The 25,140-nt window shown below is 36.2% G+C and overlaps 2 protein-coding genes across 3 annotated transcripts in view; one reads left to right on the top strand and one right to left on the bottom strand.

Annotated features, from left to right (window-relative positions):
- Positions 1-11,871, bottom strand: part of LOC100373268 (uncharacterized) — a 38,948-nt gene extending 27,077 nt beyond the window's left edge. The window contains exons 1-2 of one of the 2 annotated variants that reach the window (XM_085500563.1): positions 11,538-11,871; positions 11,012-11,118 (exon numbers count right to left, since the gene is read on the bottom strand). In XM_085500563.1, the coding sequence (XP_085356689.1) occupies positions 11,012-11,118; positions 11,538-11,666 (236 nt within the window). In that variant the 5' untranslated portion in view covers positions 11,667-11,871. The remainder of the gene's footprint in view (positions 1-11,011; positions 11,119-11,537) is intronic. The other variant, XM_006817915.3, reaches the window with a different exon arrangement.
- Positions 11,872-16,854: 4,983 nt separating this feature from the next.
- Positions 16,855-23,923, top strand: csrp2 (cysteine and glycine-rich protein 2). Its single transcript, NM_001164997.1, is given in 6 exon segments — positions 16,855-16,901; positions 20,824-20,962; positions 21,795-21,966; positions 22,560-22,698; positions 22,862-22,955; positions 23,084-23,923. Coding segments are annotated over 5 exon segments (594 nt in total). The 5' UTR covers positions 16,855-16,901; positions 20,824-20,850; the 3' UTR covers positions 23,161-23,923.
- The last annotated feature ends 1,217 nt before the right edge of the window (positions 23,924-25,140 follow it).

Raw genomic sequence — 25,140 nt, forward strand, 5'->3', positions numbered from 1 at the left:
GACTCCGCGCTCGCTTCCACACTAATCGGGTTACTGTAGTAGAGCGTACAGCAGCTCCAATCGTAGACAAAATATATTTGGTTCGCTGTCTACGACATGCATTAATAAAACTCTGTATTCTGTTACGACCGTTGTATACTGTTTATGTGCATCCAAATAAGTTGGGTCAGTCTTCTCTCGCGTTCCTGTGCACGTCGCTTCAAAATTAGAACGAAACATGCCAGCAGCAGAAATAGAACCTCGCGCGTGTCATCCATTTTTCGTTCGTAAATAGCGGCTTACCAAAGGTCACCGACTAATGGCACCCCTTAGCCCGTGCTTGCTAACGACTGGCCCTCCCTGTGCGTGGACGCAATTGGGTCTAGCCGAAATGCAAATATGCTAGGTAAGCCTAAATCAGCTTAAATCTTAGCCTGTACTTCGTGTAACGTGAACACAACTAATAACTCTACCTGACATCACAGTGTTACTCACTCTTTTCAATATATAACCTTGACCCTAATCCACCACATTTATCATCTCCCACTTCAAAGAACAAAATTAATAATTTCAATAACAATTCAGTAAAGCACAGAGGGAAATGTGAAAGAGGGGGGATGATAATAATATTTTATGGATGTACAGTAATTACAAGATCTGTCTGTGCTTGGAACCACCACTGGGAATTATTGGCAACTGTAACCTGATATGATAACAAAGCCTTTAGAAATACCAGCTTTGTGTTACACATGGCAGCTTCAATTTAGGCATAATGCCTAATTAATTGAGCACTGTAAAATATGAACAATTTTTACCATAGTTTACCACACTCTTCAGTGTTATTATTCTCTCTACATTTTTTTTTCATTTTTTAAACTATAAGACTACAGTTTGTTTTTGACAAAACTGGGCATGAGCAATTAAAAATAATACTATTTTATGGGTACTTTTTTCATCAACAATTGCTGTGAAAACAGGAAGATCATCAATGGGATAAAATCCATAGTTTGTGTAACAGATGTGGAAACCATGGTGATAAAAAGCTGTAGTTGAAAGGTCAATGAAATCGTGTTGTTGTGACAAAAATACTAGGATGCATTCATGTGCTTGTCTTTCTCGATTTTTATTGAAAATTATTTACCCTATTCAACAAGTATACACACAAGAATTAGCCTGCAGCTAATGTCAGGAGAGAAGAAAAGGTTTCAGAGAATTTCAAATTGGGTGACAGTACTGAAATCGCTCAATAAAACACTACCAATCCAAATAAATATAGGCTCATTCAAAGGACAGTATGGTTACAAGGTCAGGAGTACAGCTGGACACAATGAAGAGACTGAAACTATTAGAGGGGCAAAACAAATCTCACTCAAAACGTGGCCATTTATGTCTGGATCTACTTACACACATCATACCATAAGATATTGTAAACCGTTAATGTTGGGTATTCAATAATTTGAGAGTGTTTGGGCAGAACAAAATTTTTTGAAAACCAAGGGAAATATTCACTTCTACCACATTTTCCCAATTCAAAATTTGTGAAAGTTTGCATGATATTAAAACAGTTTACATACCTAATCAGAGTGCAACAATATAGTGAAAAATACTTTGCCCATCATCAATGCTATTACGAAGTTTATCAGAAAAAGTAGAAACACATTCAGTTATTGTGTGACACTGTCAGTATCCAGAAAACAATACGAATATGACAGAATCGCTAATTGATTCATCAGTTTCTCTAATTTATTTCCCGTCCAAAGTATTGTAGCTGAGATGTTTGACAGGTTTTATGAAGAAGCTGATGTCCCTCTATTACAGCAGTGTGTGTGCTTTTTCTATGTTTTAGAAGCTATCGTATTTATCTGAAAAATTGCCCTGGGCAATGTTCTGGATAATGGGTCATATTTTGGATCAGCAGAATCAAAACATTGCCAAGGGCACTTTTTTCTCAACATTGTATGTACAATCAACTGTTTTTATGTCTATGCCTGGCATCAAGAAAGATCGCCTTTCTCATACAGTGGAGTTTCATCTACACTTGGTATCTATAAACTATTAGTTCACGGTCTCTACTAATTCATGAACAAAAATAAATTTAAAAAACAAAATTTAAACATATTTTTTTTGTTGTGATTAAAAACAAGCAGTCTTTCGGCTGAGATAGCTCCGCTGTTAGCAATGCACATTTCAATTAAAGAACTGAAGACATCATTAGAAAATGAACAATATGTACAGTATCAAAGCAATCGGACTTGCAGTTTTTAACAAGAAGTCGAAAATATCACTTTTTACCAAAAATGACAAAAATATTCACCAAAATTAGAGAATTAAAGATATCATTACAAAATGAACAAATCTGAGAGAGATCCACATGTAGTACCTATATATGTAATATCAAAGCAATTGCCCTTGCGGTTTTTAACAAGAAGTCGAAAAAATCACTTTCCACCAAAAATGACAAAAATATTCACCAACATTAGAGAATTGAAGATATCATCACAAAATGAACAAATCTGAGAGAGGTCTACCCAAGGTACATATACACCAAGTATCAAAGCATTCAGGCTTGTAGTTTTCAAGAAGAAGTCGAAAAAGTAAAACATTGACACGGACGACGACGACGGACAATCACTCATATGATAAGCTCCGCTCGACAAAGTCGTCAGCGGAGCTAAAAAAGTTTAAAACTTGTGACCTTTATTAAAAAAAAAATGTGTTATCCTGCACATCCTGGATAGCTACTTGTGCCTGTGTCAGTACAAGCTCATCGGACTGACATTTCAAAAGCTGCCAGTTGTGTAATTTTGAATTTTTGAGTGTGTCTAAATTACTAGAATTCTAACAACAAACTTGTATTATATATTGGGGGGAGGGAAACAAAATTACCTAGTTTTTTTAATGTCTAGGGCATAACTTGGATGTCACAGCATTATTTTTTGACAGAATTGCATACTTTCTTTCTATAAATCTACGTCAGACCAACACTGTCGTTGCATTGGTCCAATTCTCGCTAAGCCTGTCAATGCTGTTTTGTTTCCTATTAGTTTTTGATCTTGAAAAAACAATTATTTTCACCACAGTGTTTTTTGCCACCCCCAAAAAATTACCCAAGGGCTGAAACACAGCCCATGGGAGATCTCTTGCAGTGGGTGATCTTTCAAATAAATACTGTAGTTGTTGACATGCTTCAATAACCCTTGATGTGCTCAATTCACCCGAATTCACCCGATTTGTTAATACCGGTATTACCTAATAAAATAAATACACAGCAAAATGTCATCATTCCGTATTACTAGTTGACAAAAGAGATCACCATTTAAGAGCATCACACAAACATTAGGTGTGAAGCAGATATGATCAACAACCTGCTAAAAAGCTGGGTTTTTTTTCCCCGACTTGATATTTTCAAAAATTATTCCATTTACACCATTGGCACTGTAAGCCATGGGTTTCATTAAATTGTACCACATCGGATGGTAGCTGGACAATAACGATCATTTTGACTTTTGATAAAATGGTCACTGGATGAACTGATCTGGTGTAGACCCAGGTGAAAGATCTCTATTGATTGTTATCAGTTTTGCGTATTCACTTTAGAACTTTGATCACAATGGTTGGGGGACAATGTACTATTTCAGCAACACCAAATTTGTCTAAAGTCAACCAAGGATTAAAACCATAACCATAGCCCACAGCATGCAGACTTACAAACTCTTGCCTTGGGACTACCATTTTCCAAAATTAGTGGTTTGTCAAAATTAACAAAATAACAATACTTTTGTTTTTTTAGATAAACCAGTTTGTCTTTTAAACCATGATACGAGTATCCTACAAATTAAGCATTATATAATAACATGTATGTGTTTGTGTTAACACTTTTTACATTACCAACTAAAACCAATGGACTAGCCAGTATTGCCATGGGAGCACTGAAGACTTCCAAGAAATTTTGTTAATTTCAAGCCCTATTAAGTTATAATCAAATCAGAAAAGTCTAACAACACTTCAGACAACATTTTCGTTCAAAGTTCACATGAGATGACTATATCAGAAGTATTTGGGTTTATAAAGGTCTTTCATATCAAAGGAAATCTGCACCATTGTGTGTGCAGATTCAGTGGACAAAATAGAATAATTATATTTAGTTACCAGGAAAACAAAATGACAATGTGGATGCTGTTTAAGTCACCAATATTTAGTTTAGCAAAAAGTTAAGTTATGACATACTGCACGAGTAAAATGTTAGCCTTCTTTCATATGCAGGGCTTCACTAAATTTCAATGTGTGAAACACATTTTTTTAAGGTAGAGATGCAGGTTGGGAGACTATATTTCTAATTGCCTTTAATTACTGTAATTACATGAGTAAAATATACTTTTTACCAATCAAGTTATATATCATTTGAAAGAGTTTTATTTAAACTTTTGAGTTTTATGGTTTACAATAATGTACAATGACACCATATTAAGTGGTGTTGATTTTGGGTTAAAATCGTGCATTTTAGGTGAAAGTGCACTTAAAACTATTTAACTCTTGAATGCATACCCTGATTTTAATTTAAGAACACTTATTTAAAACTTCTGTTTACTAGGAACATAATGGCTTATTTATTAGTGCTTCCATTGAAAAGTTTTTACACAGTGCTCTTTGAAACATTCACATTTTATAAATCGTCCACAGTTAACAGAGCCGCTAATTGGCAGCTCTATTGTTTCTGTTCCAGTAAAGACAGTGAAACCATACGAAGCCATTTACTTAGGATAGACCTGAATAATGCCCCTGAAAATTTCATCGAAAACAAATGAACCGTCTAGAAGTTAAATAGTTTTAAAGTCGAAATTTGGAGTAAAAAATTAAACTGAGATAATCGCCATTTTGTAAAAAAAAAATTTTAAACGAATCATTCGCTTCATATGTGTAACAGAAACTCCTAGAAATACACCATACACCGTAATTTGCCGATGTTAAATCGTCAGGTAAAAAAAATAAAATAAAAACATTTACAATTCGAGGGCAACGGACAAAAAATCGTCCGCGAAGTCTCAACCTAGCGTGAAAACTGTCATGGCGTCGTGTTATTAATTCCAGGAGGGGCACAATGGATTATGTAAAGCCGATGACTTATTCATACAGTTATATAAACATAGCGATCGCCATTGGATGGGTTGTGTCTAAATTTACCTTCCCTCAAACCTTTAAAAAATACTTTGTATGACGCAGTTTCCGTGGACCGTGCGAAGTTAGAGGACCAGGTTGAAAAGGGCCCTAATATTTTACTACACAACGACTATTCGCAAACGCCGGTGAAACAAATTCGAAATAAGTCACATTGGAAAGGGAACTATTGTAAATCGATGCAGGTTTCATTCAACTACAGACGAGACAGGGCGATGCAAATTAAACTAACTCTGACCTCTGGAAATACCTCATTCATAGAGTTCCTTAGTACCAGAGGTCGCCGATCACGACCATACAACGTAGTTTGCGACATCGCTACCGGTGCATGCTAGCTGACAAGGGGGTTTCCGATTAAGGTAACCAAGATGGCATCGCAGAGTGCATGATTTTTCCGCGGTGTTTAAAAACAGCATCTCATTGCCGATTTTTCGGTAATTCCCAGGGTATTTTTAGGAAGTTTTAATTAACCGAGCATTTTATGTTTGTGTATTTTGGCACTGAAAAGTTAGTTATCGATGACAGCAACAGCAGTGTTGTTTGTCAATTGCATCACAATTCTATCAGCACGATAATCATTACATCGAAACGAAAAATGTATGTTTTGTTTCACTCCGCTTGCATGCTGGAAGCGTCTATGTCTTGTCTATTTTTTGTAGTTTGCTAGTTAATCGCGCTTGAGGTAAGTAAACAGAGAGCCAGGACAGGAAGTCGCACACCGGCTGCTCCGTAACTGGGGCCAGCACTCATTTGCATATAACATCAACAGTGACTTGTCAATCAAAGAGCAACGCAAACAAATTTTCGGGACTTTTAATCACATATGCGTGCCTCGGTTTCCTATATTTTAAAATTGATTTTTGAGTATGTTCCAACAATGACAATGCTTCGAAATTTTAACACTATCTAGCCAAGACTGTCTGGGTGAGAAAAAGAAAAAAAAAAAAATTCACGAAAAATGCCCACGAACCTGCATCTCTACCTTAAATCCAACCACCTACACACAGAAACCAAACTTCTCTTGAAGGCAGAACTGATGTTTAAACTCATGAATGGTACGGTATTCATTGCATCCATACAACAGTTGTCCTGTTACAGTGAATTAAGGCCTTAATGGCCAACATTTATGTCCCATGGGATGGGCGGAGCTTAATATTCTAATTTGACTGATTATTCAACGTCGACAACTGTCAATCGTTCCTTGTATGCAGATAGTCAACGACTACGCTAATCTCTTGTTTATGTGTATAGTTACTGATCTGAGCTGTGTAAAAAAAACTGTTGGACTCCAAATTCAAGTCGAGTATATGCGCAGTTCCTTTTAGAGTGACGTGGTCTATGCTGCAATGTTCAATAAATATATTCAAGGACATAAACCATGTTGTGTAGAGTAAATAAATATTTTCGGCTGTATGTTGTTCTACTGCAATTCTAAACCTGGTCTCTGAACGATCAATTGTTTTTCATTTTGTCTGGCAATGTTTTCTTCAAGATTACTTTCTACATCAAACAACTAAGATAACTGAAATAATTGTCTGAGATTACATGTATATTCAAGTAATATTTGTATCAATTGCCCTTGCACCATCTAGTGCGCTACCAAGATCTTTTCAAAGTTACGACGCGACATAACTTACTTCGCGATGTCATACACCGATTATACCAATAATTCCTCTCACTCAGTCATGATGCCATGCAAAATATGATACTTCTTTTTTTTTGATATGAAATAAAAGTCAAATTTGACTTAGTTTTATCGGGAGTGGTTATTTTAGATCACTCAATCGCTTTGGTAAAAAACACATACCCGCCACGATGTTTGTGACGTATTAGTTAACTGGCATGTGTCCTTTGACCCGGTGTGTTGGCATCGATTTCAGTTGAAAACTGCATGATGGTTTTCAAAAGAGGTGATTAGCAATTCTAAAAAGGTAAAATAGTTCCTGAAAGAAGAGTTTTTACATGATTCGCGATGATAACAGTTCAAATGTATTTTACCAAATCGCGCAATAAACACGTTGTTTTTTTATTGAGCAGCGTAAACTGATCGTGAACTCCGCATTGACAATGTTATATCGAGGTGGAATTGATTTTGAAAGATTTTTAGCTTTCAATCTAAAGACTGTGTCCATCACAGAAAGTAATCACTTACAAACAAAGAGGTGCTAATTTCACAAAATTGAGCGGCCACTACGTATCGTGCGACTAGGTCTATTGTTTACAAATTATAATCCACGACTGGCAGGATGTGTGTCTGTCAGTGCATAATCACAATAACAATCGGACAATAGTCCTGGTCGGAAGCATTTCCGTGGTGGTTGCTAATTTTGAGTGCCGGTCGGGCCGACCACCGCCGACCAGCGTGGCGAGATCCCTGCCAAATCAAATTTAACAGTTCGTGTGCCCACTCTTTTCACCATCTACAACTCAAATTAGTTGGGAGACCAACAGGACAATATAAGACATCATGCGTCTAACTCTTCATCAAGATTTACGTGTCGTAAATACAGAATAATAAACTGAGGAGAAACAACACATTGAGGTCCACCATGTTGGACATTTCTGCCATAACAAAATAAATAGCCTAAATAATGATTGTTTTGACTTAATCATGTCTATAAAAAGCATTCAACAAACCAAAATTTGGGCCGACCTCTACAAAAATAATTATTCAAATACAAATAACTTATTGTGAACGCCATTTTTCGATAAAGATTTTTAAATGCACAATCAAAATCAATTATTTTGTTATGAGTAAAGTAAACAAGATTACAAATAAAGTTTGAAATACTAAAATTACAAATGAAAAGCTAGTATTATACCCTATTTGTGAAAACACTTGTAAAATCATCTAAGAATGTAATGCCGAATGCAAGTATCTCAACTACAAACAAAATCATTAAAATCAATTTTTTTTTTTTTAATGCTTGGTAAACTCGATTTTTGTAATCATTAATTCACCCTCCCATTTTCATTCCATAATAATATTCTATGAGTCAGTGTGCCTCACTCCTAAATTAAATTTTACCCTAAACTTCAGGCCCACATTAACTTTAGGTAATTCTACGGAAAGCCTGGAAGCTTTCATTGTACACAGGTTATGGGTTCATACAGAGATCAATAGTTTTACTATTAATACAATGTACTTCTGTTTTCTCTGTAACGAGTTAAATTGAGGCATTACTTTGAACTCCCCATGTCAATGATTAATTATGTCCAGGTTTGCTGTTGTTTTTTCCTTATAACGCTTCCATGTTTTTATGAGCAATGTAGGTCTTCAATTTAGGTTTTTTTCTTGTAACAGAAAGTAATGTTTCTGATGGAACTCTCCAATAAAAAAATTAACCCTATTTCCTGTTCTCATGAGATGTTAATCAGGAATCCTTCACATCAATCAAACTACAAATCTCTCAGCACATGTACTTTTTTTCTGTTATGGTAGGCATGATTCAAAATTGTCCACTGACCTCTGTGACCTCCAATTACAAAACCTTTTATTCTGTGTGTCTTGAATGGTTCTACATAATAATGCACACAAAAGAAACCCCATTGATACAATTTCCTTTGCAGTGTTCTAATTAGACTATGAATACAGGCAAAATGAGTTGACATTTTATTTACCCCCTTCCTACATGTAGTACACCCTACAAAGCAATAGGTGTAAACAAAACAACGCTGGCAACAATCTGACCTGGATTTGGAAAAACAAATTCTAGGATATGCACATGCAAACACACACACAAGTTTTTTCATTATTTTTCATTCAGTACTAGAAAATCATATTAATTTGGTTCGAAATGAAAAAAGGAAATATAGTAACACTGTAAATACATAATAAATGTGGAAATGTTCACACCAAAATTTTGGCAGAGAAAAATGATAGCTTTCAAATGGTTAAGGCTTCCCCCCTCCAGGCAGTGGAGAGGAAAACAATCCCATTACATTTATTTTTGTAACAAGTACTGCCCTCAGGAATCTATTTTCCCACAACCTGCAACAAGATTGATACCACTTACAGTTCTGTGATCAGTAGTTTCAACTACGTAAGGAGCAGAAAAAATAAAAATCAATGAATACAGAAGTGTAGCATAAAAATGAGAAAAAAAATACAAAGACTGTCAGTTTTGAATGAAAGAAACAGAAAGAGGTCACTGCGTTTGTAAACAAACAACATGTACGACTAGTGTATATACGTCACAGCATACCTGTATTTTTGTTTAATGCGTCCCTTAAATTGAAAAAATTAATAGCAGTAATCTATACCAAATTCTGTACAAAATCACCAATGAACACACATTGAAAAATATAGAATATATGCAGAAAAACATTGAACATGTATCAGATTCACTATTTACAGGTAATTCTAACAACTACTTTCCTATCTACTATGGCAATTACAATGACCTTTGTATGACCTACAAAAAAATTAGGTCACACAGACCTTGTTTTTATTTCAAAACCTCTTGAATCGTCACAGTAATTAACGGATTCAACATAGATTTCAACTCTTTTACAAATTTAGATATTTTATGTGCAGAATACAGCACCCAATTTTTATCAAAATCCAATTTAAATCAAAATATTTATGAGCTACTGAATGTCAAGTGTAAATCCAAACCTTTAAGTTCAGATACGGGTCTTGTCAAGGTGCACAGATGAAGAAATATTTTTGCTTGTAAGTGATACACTAGATTTTTTTTTTATTTTCTAATTGGTTTCATATTCTGGGAACTACAATTAACATATTAGATGACTGCTGAAACTATTTCACATTCCAAGTGTTCACATTTGTATTCATAACCTGAAGAATATTTAATTTTAAAATGTTACTTTGTATTTCATTCCAGATTGATATGTCCTGAAAATACAACATAGTCTGGTAACATATGCGTCTATAAAAAAAATTACAATTTATTTTAGTTAGGTAATCAAAACCAAATATTATAGGCAAATTATCTATTGACACATTTAAAAAAAAAATACTTTTACCATGAAAATAGAATAAGAATAATCTCTTTTAAAAATAAAAATGGATTTCAATGGTTATCAAATCATACATGGAGCAAAAAAGCCTGAAGTAAAAACAGGTAGAACTACTCATATAGGTGAATTTTTATTTAACTAGCCTAAAAAGACACACAAAACGAAAATTGTTCATGTACGATAGGTAGCAAATTTAAAAACAAAATTGAATCATGTGCTTTTGTTTACATATGTATTCCCTACCTTCTAGGATTACCAAACATAATAGAAATTAAATTTAGAATTAATCTTTAAAAGATTTGAGTATCACAAATTAGATGAAATTGTTTTTCTAAAAAAAAAAAGGAGCGCTGGGCTGTTGGACTATTGTAACATACTACAAAACAAGGCCAAACACAACAAAGGGTGAATTATGTTGAATTTTAAAAAGCACTGTACTTTGTATTTGTGTAGTTTGACATGTGATTGACCTATACTGTAATCTTTCACAATAAATACAATTCGTATGAATGATTATCCGCACCCCTGTTTAACAGAAGGCTCTCAAGAAGAAGTGTAGGAACTACAAAGTCGACTACTACGATATACGTGCAGAAAATAAATTGTTCAAATGACCCTCATCTGTGGTGAGTTTCTATTGTTTTGTTTAATAAATCTAACTTTACTACAGGTGGATTGCACGACACGCACGACAAAATCATTACTATCGTTGAAGGAACGAAAATCACTAGTGCTTAAATGATTTACAATTATGAGTAATCCGTGTATCATCGGAAATGTCGTGAACTGATGAAGGAAAATTCGATGACCACGTTTACAACAACGAGACAACGTACTCCAGATACGACACCACACACGCAATCATACGACTTACGTTATGTCTTTTCTTTGGTAACAACCACGGAGAAGACGTACAATTAAATCAACTAAAAAATCGTTCCATTCCGTCCCAGTATCAGCTGCTAAAGCCTCTTCTAATTCCTGAAAACGGTGAGTGAAAAACAACGTAAAATTAGCAACTACCACGAAACCCAAGGTGAGAATAAACAAAAGACCTGGCTTATTTTAATGAAATTCAAGGGCGTCACAAATTACTTTAATTAAAATAAAAATTCGCACATCACAATTTACCCCATTGGGACTATTTGGAATACAGTGGGGAAAATCGGGACCTGTTACATTATAACTGTGCCCTATCTGGTTCAATAAAACACCCCGGAAACAACAAAAACATAGGCTTGGCAGACTCTCAAACTCTAGTTTCAACTTTGCGGAGTTTCCCCGCTGTCCCGTGAGCGAAACATTGAAATATCCGATGATAAAATCAAACCAATAGTAATATACGCCATACAAATCGAAAGGAATATGTATTTATATTGCCAAAAAATTACAAAACGTACCTCAATTTCAAAATCGGACAAGTTAAATGCTGCCCGGAACAGCGAGCAAAAATGTGCTATCGCTGGTACTTCCCACCAACTACGGATTTCACACAAAACATTGGAGTCTTTTTTCGTTTCTTCTGCCATAACTCTCTTCTACAGCCGCTATCCAATATACCCGATTGACACAAGTCGGTTTGTGTTACGTAAAGATCACGAAAAATAACACAGTTTGTTGTTCATTCTGGCTGTTCGAATTGACCTTCCAGTGTAACGCATAGACAGATGGCACTCGCACACTACAACGATAGGAAGTACGAAAATAGCCGAAGCAAGATCGGAAATTCCCGAACAATAGCAGCCTCGTTCGAGGTTTTTTCAGGCTCATTCAACCATAGTTCAACGAACTCGCGATATAATATTGTACACGATAAAAACCAATCTAATTTCTTCTTTTCCCACAATTATTTGTTTATTCTTTTAGTTTTTCATTTTTTCGCCATTTTTTCTTCTTGTCATATTTATATTTATTTTCTAATACTGTTTTTAAATTTTTTGACATAAAGCAGAATTAAAAGATTATTTTTTGTAAATAAAAACAATACAATAAGTGAAAAATCCGAAAAGCCCGATAAGATTACATTTAAAATATTCTGGACATACTAGTGAAATATTTGTCAAAATGTTGTTAAACCCTCAACACAAGTCATTGGGGAAATGACAAACCGATTCATACCATAAGTGAAGGAAACACCACGGGACAGAGAGGTGTTGTGAGGGCGTCGCTCAAAACAACTCTCCGATGTCCCATGGTGTTAGCTACTTATATACTGGCAACTCCAATTCAATTTAAAGTACTGGGCAAGGTCAACATAACTCCCATAACAACAAAAACGCCCTCTAGAGTTCAATTTTCAATCCCACAATTCTTTACAAAATCCAATATGGATTTCTTCCCTATAGTAAAATAATGGTATTTAGCGAGAAACATCTTCTGTAATCCCAATCTTTGTTTTTGGTCCTAGTCCTAGAATGTTATAAAATTTCGGTATTATGGCCCCGATCAAGAAGCGAAAATTCAAGTTCACGGAACGAGAGGTTTTATTAGTGCGCAATGGAATGATTAGCACTGTAATGCTCGATTGAATCTGCTATGTGTTAACTTGAACATGACTCATAAGGCGGTATTAGGCTTCTCAGTCTGATTTGGCACGTACAGACGTCAATGACTCACACTAAACTGATTGGTTTACTCACTTTAATACTATGTATCTTCGAGGGAGACAGTATGTGATGAAGAAACAGCTAAAACAACAACATGGACACTTTGCCATTATTTATCTAAACATTTCCCGGTCACCTCAGTTTCATAACTGTTTTCTAATGGCATGAACCCATAACCATGAAAGTATGAAGAAAATGAAATCTTGAATACGTCTTATATTGCGCCCTCTAACGACTGACATTTCAAATGTGTCAACAATATAATTTATCTAACTATTTCGAAGTTAAGCTGTGTATCACTGCCCAAAATTGAGATAATCTTTAGCTGATACGTCATCAGGCTGAGGAGTGATCTCTATTCTCACACGTCGTGCTCGCACTAGGGAATTCGCCGTCACTCGACAAGCCCCTGTGTACACCTTACATATAAGTCTCGCCCTTAGCTCTTCTGTGACGTCAGAGAGCTGCGGTTGTTTGTGTGGCCGTCGTTGCACGATGAGTAATCATCACAGCTCCCTGATTATACTGACGAATGAATACAGTTTCACCCATCATGTATATAGAGGGCGTATGTTTCTCTGCAATACTTGAATGTGGTCCATTACCAAATTCCGAATCTTGCCCCAATCTTACGTGGGAAATAATTACCATTTTTACCAATACTTCACATGACGTTCAACTGAATACAATGTAATAATATTATATAAATTTGTTTCAGTCGTCAAATAAACTAGAAAGATCAACAATGTAAATGCGTTGGAAGTAATTTATACAAATTAATGCTAATTAAATACGACCAATCCCGCCCTGTGTGGCGAGGATCTCAAGGCTTGCTGCGGATACTGAAAGAGATAAAGTGTCGAGGCCGCACGCGGCGTCACTTTATCGCGGGAAGAACTTTATATCCCAGAGAGTGCCCACATACGAGGTGTTTAAATTACCCGTCTTGAAATCTGTCACCCGCACCGTCCGAAAACTTACATTTCAAGAGAGTATAATACTTTAATAAAATAAATTCAGTCGTGTGAATAGCCCTCCGCGAGTTCCGTTCTGGGGAAAGGCTCCATATCCCTCCCCCCCCCCCATAGAATACGCTATACAAACCCTGGAGCTTTATTGCGCTATGCATGAATGTAATACACGTGTTTACGAGTCGTGGATATATTTCGGAATTTATTTTAATTCTTCTATTAAATTTGCATATTTAAAATGTGGCAGCTGGACGCTATACTCAAGCTTGCATAACGATCAACTGACGAAAATTCGTGCTCTAACCCTGAACATGACAGTTGAGTCGAAGCATATGTGATACGTCGAAAACAAATTTCAACAAACAAGCTGTTGACTGATTGGTCGATTTGGTGTTGGGTTGGCCAGCCAATCAGGCACATTCTTGTAAGCAGCTTCGTAATGACCCGAACACACTGAGTTCGAATGTCAATGATTGACATGGAATTATATGTAGACTATGGAGCTGTGTTTGTATCCAGACACACGTTCTGAGAGTTCGAAACCAGCTGTGGTTGTTTTTCTTTGTTCTACTCATCTTGGTCAGAGTATTTTTTTTTTCAAATTGTCATCTATTAAAAAGTCCTATGGTATAAAGTATTTATATTATAAGTAATCCCTTTTATGTAATATATGTATTGTAAATATAACATTACATGAAACAATTCAAAATGTGTATTTGTAAGTACATTTGTATTGCGTTACACAATGAAAATGAAGTATGTGTATTTGTAAGTATTACGTTACACGCTGAAATTAAATATGTATTATAAATGACATATCATATGTGTATTCAGTTGAGTGGAAATAAGCCACGTCGTCACAGGCATCGTTATCTCACCATTGACATTTTTGAGCTGTAAATCATTCTATAAAGTTCTGGCTGGTGTTCCGTTGTGTTTGACGACGAACGTATCTCTTTCTGAATATTTACAACAAGCATGCAAATGAAGCTACACATCGGGTACGAGGTTAATTGTTACTTTGAAATGATGACGATAGCAATTAAGCTACCTGGACAAAGATATATCATTTAAACAAAGCTAAACAATCGAAATTACACTTTTTCTTGGCAACTATTTAGATATTGCAGAAATCGAGTTAAAAGTGTTTTTACAGTAAATTTCACAAAACGCTATTGGTGGAAACAAAAACAACCCAAGATTTTCGTGAAAGAGACATTGTCAAAACTTTTATTCAAATTGCACGCAGATCGTAAAAATAAATAATTCTGCGTCTGAATCTAATGAAATTAAAATAGGGGTTCTACAGGGGTCCATCCTGGACCCACTATTATTTTGATCATATGCAAATGATAAGCCGACCGCTGTTTGTAATTCTAATATTAACATATACGCGAATCAGACGGTTATTGATTATGTACAGACTTCACGTGGTGAAGTGTAGCATAACTTTAACGGCGACCTTGAATGATCAAATTCATAGCTACAATACCAATTATTCATCTCAAATCCACCCTGTTACAATTAGGGCGCATTATATATAATGTAGTTTTAGCTACATCGGGGCAAACTTATGGAACTCAATCTCATAAAATACTTTAAGAGTCAGAACTGTCATATTGTTACATTGTATGGAATAAAGAAGGATGTGTACTATAAATATTATAATTTATAGAGGAATTAAGTATGTAAATTATGGGGAGAGGAACTATGTATATTTTAAGTACATGCACTGCGTTGTATGGAGAAAGGGAGTATTTGTTTGTAAGTACTAGTATTACAATATTCGGAGCAAAAATAGCGAAATGATAAACATGGTGCTAAGACTCTCAAGTTGCACTGCCCTCCTTATCAAAGCAATAGCACCACATGTATCCGGTTTTACACATACATCCCTGGCGGTTCAGACAGCTTGTATGTCAAAACCATATTCGCAATAATCACGGGTGAAGAGCGGCCAATGTCACACTCGATACTCACATGGACGCAATGAACGTATACACAATGGCAATAGTAATGATTTGTCGTATTCCCTCCGGAGACCATAGTCGCTACTGTCATCATTCCAAGCTGATAAGCCTGCTAAATAAAGTTTTAAGACAAGTTCTTTGGAGTTGCTGATACTTTGTGAATGAATTGCCATACTATACAAGATCATACGTGAAACATTTGGCGGAACAAACTGTTTTTGAATATTTCATAATTGAAGGTGTTTTATTTTTTTCGCATAGAATCGTGTGTATTATCCCCGTATTCAACTTAAAGTAATGTCGTAGTGTCAACTCAAAAATGTAGTGAACGCATGTTTTGGATATGACTTTGTATAGCAATAAACAATACAATCACAAAGCATCAACACTTTGCAAGAACTGGTAAATGGTATGAGGCTTACAGGTAGGCCAAACAGATACATCAAACAGATGAATGGGTCAATTATATCGATAGAATAACAACTGACAGTTCAGGATCGAAAACATACAATCATGCTATTAAATTGATATCAACACTTGATCTATCAAGATATTGGAGTTATCGGCCACCAAGGCATACAGTTTGTTTCTTTTAAAGGGTGGTAGTCGTCGCGCCACACATGCGCGAGATATACGAGTCTCCTATAAACAAAGATGGCGACTTTGACTGTTGCGCAGATAAACGAGTACAAACTTTGATTAGGTATTTGTTAGGTGATTTGATTATGGGAAAATCAATGTTTATAAACACAAATGTCGCACATGCGCAGCGAGAAGACCACGCCCTTTCAGATTTTTCTATTTGATAAGTATTCTGAGATTACAAAGACAAAATTGAAAAACTATGTTCTAGTCACCCTGGTTCTATTATGAATAGCCTTGACAAATTTGTTAACCTGTTTTCGTTGTTTATGTAATTTACCGTACTGAGATGTTATGTTGCGTATACTGTGTTTTTTATTTTATGTGAATTATTCTGTTTTGCACCTTGAAGTGCATTGAACTATCCTACCAACAGAGAAGCTTTCATGGCAACTACGATTGTTGACACGAGCTAGATAATAAAATATTCTTTAAAGTTTATTGTCCATTTGTGGGGAACACGTGAAGTGTCGTGTGCAAATTATTTGCAGAATTCCTACCCAGAGTTACCCACGGCTTGCCTAATAACAGGAATCTGCCAGTCTGTCTCACACATCTTTCCGTCATTCCTGAAGGTAAGTCCGATGCTCGCATCTTTGATATGAAAACCTTTTGACATTATTGTTATATGAGTTCACGGATCGACGCTACTGATGTTAGAGTACACTGCCCAAGTTTAATATGAATTTAAGTAGCGACTGTCTAACTTTTTTGTTAAAGCTCGTTATTCTTAGTCGGAGTTATCGCTAATTATCACTGATCACTGTTTAACGGTCGTTGTGTTAACAACCTCCTTAAGATAAAGAAAACACATTTACCTTCAAAATTATCGCTTCGTCATGTGAAATGTCCACGGAGTGAGATGTCCATCTCCTGTGAGCTAATGTTCAATGTCCTCCGACTTCGGTATGCCAGCAGAGTGTGGCGTCTGAAAAAATTCGAAATATTCAACTCTATACAACCGCTAGCAAAATGGGAGAAAGCACATGTACGCAATGTTACAGTTGTGAATCGCTGTGTACGCTCCATGGGCCGGGTCAACGTTTGTTTGAGATTTGTTTTTGGTTTGTTTGACAGTACTGTCATTGTGCCAGGCGTACACCGCGAGCATATACATATGTCAAGAAAGTGTGTATTTCATTCCATCAAAGAAAGGAGTGTTGTTTATTTTGCGACTTAAACACTACTACCGGTGTAGTAGTTAATATACACTTTTGATGGGATTCGCATGAAATGGTACGCTTTACGATGCATTGGTGACTTTAGAAAAAGTTCAGGAGTTCATCCAAAGGGGGCCTTGTGAAATATGATGAAAACGCATTGACAGTAAGCCGAGTAGATAACCGGTTATTTCGGTACATTGCTAAAATTATACATAACTAACATTGCAGTGTTGAAGGAGCCATGCCCCCATTGGGGCCCCTTGCCCTTAAGCCCAGACTCCTAAATATGTCAATACAAACGCCTCTCGTACAGTACGTACGTGTTGGTGTATCAATTCAGTAACGGTCTCCCCGGTCACCACAAATTCAGTTTATTGTCAACTTTAGATCCCCGAAATTTGTACAGAATTCAATAACGCGACGGATTCATTTCTATCATCTACTACATGATTGTCTCGTAGCTATCCTTATATGGCCATTAACTGCGGAGACGTGCTCTAGGGCTGGCATTGGTATTTCGCACTCGGGTCAACGTTCTCAGTTACCGATGTATGTGTAATAACAATATGTATATTGGAAAATCCATCACACGGGAAACCGTGACAGTGACATTTTTTGGACAGTTTTGAAGCCATGTAATGAAAAGCTTTTCTCCCCAGTCTACTCAGTAACCAGATATGGTGCTTGACTCCCCGTAGGGGATCTCATACTTTGCACAGTATGCATATATGCGGAATACCCGCTTTGTGGTCACACTGTTATAAGCATAACTACTCTAGTAACTGGTGAAAACATAAATACCACACTTAAAAAAAATAAAACGAACTTGAATCTCAGCATAACTTGAGCAATCGGTAAACGAATTAAATCAGTGAACGGGTAAAAAGCAACAACGCCCAAACGGCTCTGTATAAAGCTGTACAGACTGTACTTTATATTTGTAAAACAAATAAACACAGTAGGCATGACGTCACATATGCCGGATGAAGATTGTTGACGTCCCGGTCGTATTTTTTTTTACGCTTCGCTGATCATCAGATGTTTACATCCGGGCTAATTCACGACCTTTCCCCTGTGCAGATGTTACAGAGTTTATCCACTTATCAACAGATTTTCAGACAGCAGCACAAAAACGATTTGCGCAACGTATTTACGTACATGTACATCAATGTGTAACTAAACTTGTGTTTATACGGTATTGGCTTGGGTTATTTTTGGTGCCGCTCAATCTTGATGTGACGTCACATTACAGCTTCCATGGCAGCGCATGTCGTCCTAACGAACGATCCCTGGCCCTTGACAAGTGATATTTTTTTTACATAAATGACAAACATGCAAATAAAGTGTTAAGACTTGTCTAAAACCCCGTCTAAAATATCAATATGTGCGATAAATTCAGCTTATTTGAAGTATTTGGAAGGACCCGGAATTCTATCGTCGTGCGACGTATAAAACAAACGACGACACAATATGTGCCACTAATCCCCGTATATCGGATAGTATTTCCAGATCGTAGTCATCAACTGAACCAGCGGCTTTTATATCACCAACAGCTGTGCTTTGCCAGTACCTCAGACAACCTCTGAACCAGTACGTACTGTTGTGTGCCAGTGATTTATGCTAATCGTAGTGGCGGTCCTTGTTTCCTAGATGGTACCTCCTGGTGTGTCCGCATTTTCTTCAAAGAATGTGTCGTCCAATTAGGTTTAACATGCCCCTACAAAATAGGGGTCAGGTATGGATGAAATAACAACTGTCATGAACAACGCGAAAATTTAAATAACGTCCACGATGGTCGGAACTCAAATTCCTTGTCATTGATTTATTGATTTATTGATTGATTGATTGATTGATTGATTGCCCGTCTGATTATTTTTTAAAAAAAAAATTAGAAATACCATGGTAGTTTTGAAACATTATGGATGTTTCGAAAACTGTGGAAAACACCCTGAATGATTACAAAAACTTGATGCTAAAAACGCAATGTCAACTAAAGTTTTACAAGAATGCAATGTAGTACAATAATTATATTTTTGTAATGTTGTAAAACATTCTTGACCCCCTGCCCCCGACTTCGTGAAACACCACAGGAATCATACCCTGATTATAGCTGTGAACTTACACACGTGGGCACACATGCATTCTTTTCATGCTTCGATTCATCGTATTGACGCAGCTGCCCCACCCTAAACATATCTGGAATTTTACAAGTGTGCATATTGTTATCGCCTTTGGTTAAATGTATCGCAATCGGACACCAGAACTATGTCGAAATCACCACCAAGTATGGTGTTTTAACTAACATTTTTTGAATAGCAATAAGCATTGCGTATGATTCATAGTGATGGGATGTCTGCTTATAATCACAGCATACCCCTCATTCCAAGCATCGTTGTGCAACTTCACCTACTTATAAGCGAAATGTATGAGCCGTGATAGTTAAAATGTACAAGACACTGAAGCCCAATTAATTTCAAGGGTTACTGTGACAATTGTGACCTTTTCAAAGTAGGTCACAATGATCATAAAGAATCCTATACTTCTCAGGACAAGTCTCGCGAGAAATATCTGACACATATACGAGTATCACTGACAACACTTACAAATTAATATGAATTTGATCACCAATATTACAGGACAACACCAGACGCACCATAGATGTTGTGTGCCTGTTTATAGGGATGTGTACATGCCGCCGAAGTTTGAAGCTTCGCCATCTTTTCCAAACATGAGTGCAATTTTTCAATATTAGTTTAAATTAAAAATAAAACACGATATTCAGATAAACTGTCTGAAAAAAACGAAGTTATCGAAGAATTGACCTACAGTGGTGCTAATTTCCGTGTCATCGGAGGAACTAGTACACTCAAACAAAGACAACCCCTTTCCATTATAAACGTATGCCGATAACACAGCTCGGACAGCCGATTACAGACTTTCACAATTTTAATAGTTGCGTGAACTTCGACAGTAAATAATGTGTATGTATATCTTTTTCATTACAAACCAATAATAAAGAGTCATTTAAAAAAAATACTATTGGTGTGAAATATCTGACGTAATGCGGAGAGAAGATGATTAACATTCTCGAAGACAATATTATTGAACCAAGGGAGGTATTTTCGAGAAAAAATAAACAAGCTAGGGGAGGGGTATTTATCGCCCCAGGCACACCCGTGCTCTCCACTCACCCGCCTGTATAACATACAAAATGGTAACTACTGTGAATGGTTATTCATTGAATAATTTATAAAAACGTGCTCCATTCGCCCCAACCATCCATTAGTACTTTTATTGTAAGTTTGATGTGCCACATTTTTACATTTATGCACAGGCACAGTCAAATACAACATAATTCAACATGCCTAAATTCGGAGGAGCCCCGAAATGTCCCAGATGTTCTGGATCAGTATACCACGCAGAGGAGAAGATCGGTGCTGGAGCCAGCTGGCATAAAATGTGCTTCAACTGCAGTAAGTACCAGTATTCCGTGTAATGTACATTTCCCCGCTTTCCAAGAAACATACAGTGCCCCCAGTTTACACATTACCGTTAAAATTGTTTAGAAACTTAAAATGCCGCTTTTAAAATCAATTACAGCAATAGTAAATTTTGGTGTAGATGTAGACTGGCAAGACTTTACAAAAAATATATAATTAATTGTCAATTTAGCCTTTTTAACGTGATAGCAAAAAATATCGCGACTGCGAAAGAAATTCCTGTCGATCAAGTTCGTTTTCGCAATCACGCTATAAGGACTACAATAACAATTAATTGGTTCTTTTTGTAAAACAAAAAAGAAGTCCCGACTTTGCCAGTCTAGTGTAGATGATATAATTTCGGAATGATTAGAGCAACCATTTGAGCGTCGTCTGATCAAACAGTAACTATAGTTTCGAGCACACATGTACAATATTAAATATTCTTGAAAATAAATAAATAAACACTCCCTCAGTCATTCCATAAGTTTTCGGCGTTATTGTAATGAAAATAAAATAAACTTGCCTAGATTTACTAATGTATTTGAATTACTTGAATTAATTAACGAAATAAATTTCCATTCTGCTGCTGGAGAAAAATAAAAGTTTGGAATAAATTTTAGCCTAAGATTGGCATATTGTGGGCAAATCAGAAGCATGTGATACTAGTACTCATTTTCAATTTGATAACAACAAAATGGACAAAACTTCGGTGGGTTGCCGGGAGTCAATTGTGACAATTAATTAATATAACGTATGGATTTGAATAACCAAAGACATTTCTATTGTCTTTGGAATAACCAAGGCGCATTTTTCTTTTTGTAAGATTTGTGCCATAAAATGTTGGATTCAAGCACCCTTGGAGAACATGACGGTGAAATCTACTGCAAGAGTTGCTACGGGAAAAAGTATGGACCTAAGGGATATGGATTTGGCGGTGGTGCTGGCACATTGAGCATGGACCAGGGTGAGCGTCTTGGAAACAAGCCTACGCAACAGTAAGTTATCTTGTTTACTGTTTTAACAATCCGCCCATGTACCGTGTATATTTTACACGTTGTCAGTTAACTCGACCGTATGGACTCTTGAGTGTTTTGATGACAATCCTAGAAGTAAACTGGTGAGCGTAAACTGCTTTCATGTAGCGTGTAAATAACCACGACAAATGAATCAATCTCTATGATCTTTGTATGAGGCTTTAGACTCTGAAAAGTTTATAACAAATCTTACCTAATACAAAATCCCGAAATGGAATTTAAAATACTCTTCTAAAATCAAGTAAACCGGGCTTTGAGTGAACACAACATTAAAAAGTATGTTTGATTTAGTGATTACCAATATTTCAGGATTTGTTAACAAACCAACCCATTTTATCTTTTTTCATGGTGACCACAAATCAACGGGAGGTGTTCTGATATAATACAAAGTGGGAGTGTAACTTTAAAAATTGAAACAGTGTGAAATATAGTTATACTAGTAAATACTTGACTTCAAGCAAAGATATCCTCATTGCTAGTCATTGTGAGCATTCTCCGTTTTCCTGTGCATTTTACAATAACACGTTTTAATACATGCTATGATTGCTTTGCAGAACTGGGCCAGCAACAGCCCAAGCCTACACTCACTGTGATGTGGCTTCTGACGCCCCATCTAAATTTGGCGGTGCTGACAGGTGTCCTCGTTGTGGACATTCAGTGTACCAAGCAGAGAAGATGATCGGTGCAAACTCAGTAAGTTGTCAATCCCTGTCATATCTATCCCAAATGAAGTAGACAACCTCTCTGTTCACAATCAGTTTATCAATTTCAATGGAAAAGGGTGTATTTACAATATCCATAGATTTGTCTAAAAATGTTCTCACTTATATTTTCTACTCTCTCTTTCTCTCCCTAGAGCTGGCATAAGAAGTGCTTCTCTTGCGCCGCCTGTAATAAAGGTCTGGATTCCACAACGGTGTGTGACAGGGATGGGGAAATTTTCTGCAAAGGTAAGACATTTTATATTCCACCAAATGATACTGTATATGTACAATCAGAGCTTCAGTCCGTACGATTTGGATTCGTATTCAACTTCGCAAGCAATGATATTTGTTCTCCTCGATTTTTCTCTTTACAGCTTGCTACGCAAAGGGATTTGGCCCAACGGGTGTCGGTTATGGCCAAGGAGCTGGTACACTCAGCACAGGACAATAAATTTGCCAGCCGTCAGGGAATTTCATTTGAAGTTCAACCTCAAGTTCCATACTGAAAATATCTAAATACACTGTTCTACAGAAATAATAAAACATACACGACATACAGATCACTGGGGAATTACGGACATTAGAAGCAAAATTTACCATGAATTTTAGAGGTCTGAAATAATCACGTGATAATCACATGGTGCACTGTTTATGTCATGTGATAATCACGCGATTTGTTATAGCTGAACATCAAAAATAATCCACGGTTGCTAAAAAAGTAACTGTGATAAAGCTTACCGGAAAGCACGTAATCGCACGTGAAAAAAAGTTAACACTATTTTCTCGGCCACATTAGTGTCCAACTTGAACTAAGAAATGTTTTATTCACTAATAAATAAAAATAATATGCATATAGGCATACAGATTTTACGACAATTCTACCTATATCCTTAAAATAGATTATATACATTGTAGAAGCTTTCCTTTCCTTTCACACATCTTTCTAGTTTCTTAAAACGCTTCCATATGCATCGCACCCACTTTAATATAGCAGAAACAATAATAGTTTTTAACTTATAAAATAAAGAATTTGAGGGTAAAATTCACCTAAGTGCCTTTCTGAGAATAATATAGCAAGGACTCATTCAAGTCGTAAATCGCACAACCATTCGCATGCAGCACACACTTTGCATAGCCTAGTGTATTGTAATGCAGAATTTTTCTTCTTTCTTCCATAGGCTAATAAAGTTATTTCTTTTTACGTCCTTTTAAAATCTCGGTCTGTTTTGTCGCGTGATCTCAGTCTCTCTCTCTGCCCCTGTATGTCAAAGAACACAAAGTTTCCAAAAGAAACAGTTCAAACACGAGCCCCTGTCTGGTATAGATATTAATAATAAAACAACACTTTTACTGATTTACCCTAATTTACTTCTACTGATAAAATGCGGACCATTAGAAAAATCAACCAAAATACCCTTATGTCAGTCTTTCAAATAATAGGCAATGTTTATGCTTGTATTCTTCCTTCTACGCGGAATTCAGAACGCATATGCGTATCCCTGAACAAGACAAGCGTGTTGGCGCTATATCATTAAAAAGGAAATTTTTATTATTATCGCCAGTGAGATTTAGACCACGTCGTTGGTTACACCATTGGCCATCGAATGTATACAAAAATAATATGCAATATTAAAATACTGACTCTGACAACTATATTTGATTGAAAGCTAGACCGGGTTTTAAGTTGAGATTTCTAGAACAAGTTATATTATTCATACATGTCGATTATTATGCCAAGTATCAGAACAATACAGCATACACGCATTTCCTTGTATCATTAAATAGCGCCACCTAGTGTTCAATCCAGAGTGATCCTTACTGCACTGATGGTGAGGTACATCACTGTTGTCACTAATACACTCTTTAACCAGAGTTATTGGGGAACCAGAATTGCATATTACAGAGTATGACATGGTAGAAATGTGTACAAATCTTTGGCTGAGCAGTGTTAGTAGTGTTGTTTATGTGTGGGCTTCGAATACGAACACAACGTTCAGCACCATCAATGAGGTTTGATTGACAAACCATGGAAAAAGGGACTGAAGCATGCGCATAAAATATTGTAATGACCTTTAACGAGGTTATGATGTAGACACATCTCGTGAATATTATAATTATTAATAGAAAGCATTTATTATGAAATGCCGTAATCATGTATTTTCGGCCTCAACTCTGTCTATTGTGGTAATTTGAATACTGTACACACTTTCTATCATACTAAACCGGTCACCTAATTTAACAACTGTCTCTGGCCTTTACACTGTAATCTGCATGAGCGTAGACAAGCCTATATAGGTTTTGATTGTATATAGCGTCACCAGTGGCTGTTCCCGTCTCCATGTGTCCGGTATAAAATTAAACATTTGGTAACATTTTTGCATACCTGATTTCAGTGGCAAATTAAATGTTACCTTTTAAAGACACACTTTAA

Source organism: Saccoglossus kowalevskii, chromosome 1 (genome assembly GCF_978046115.1).
Source record: "Saccoglossus kowalevskii chromosome 1, keSacKowa6.1, whole genome shotgun sequence".
Classification (NCBI taxonomy): domain Eukaryota; kingdom Metazoa; phylum Hemichordata; class Enteropneusta; family Harrimaniidae; genus Saccoglossus; species Saccoglossus kowalevskii.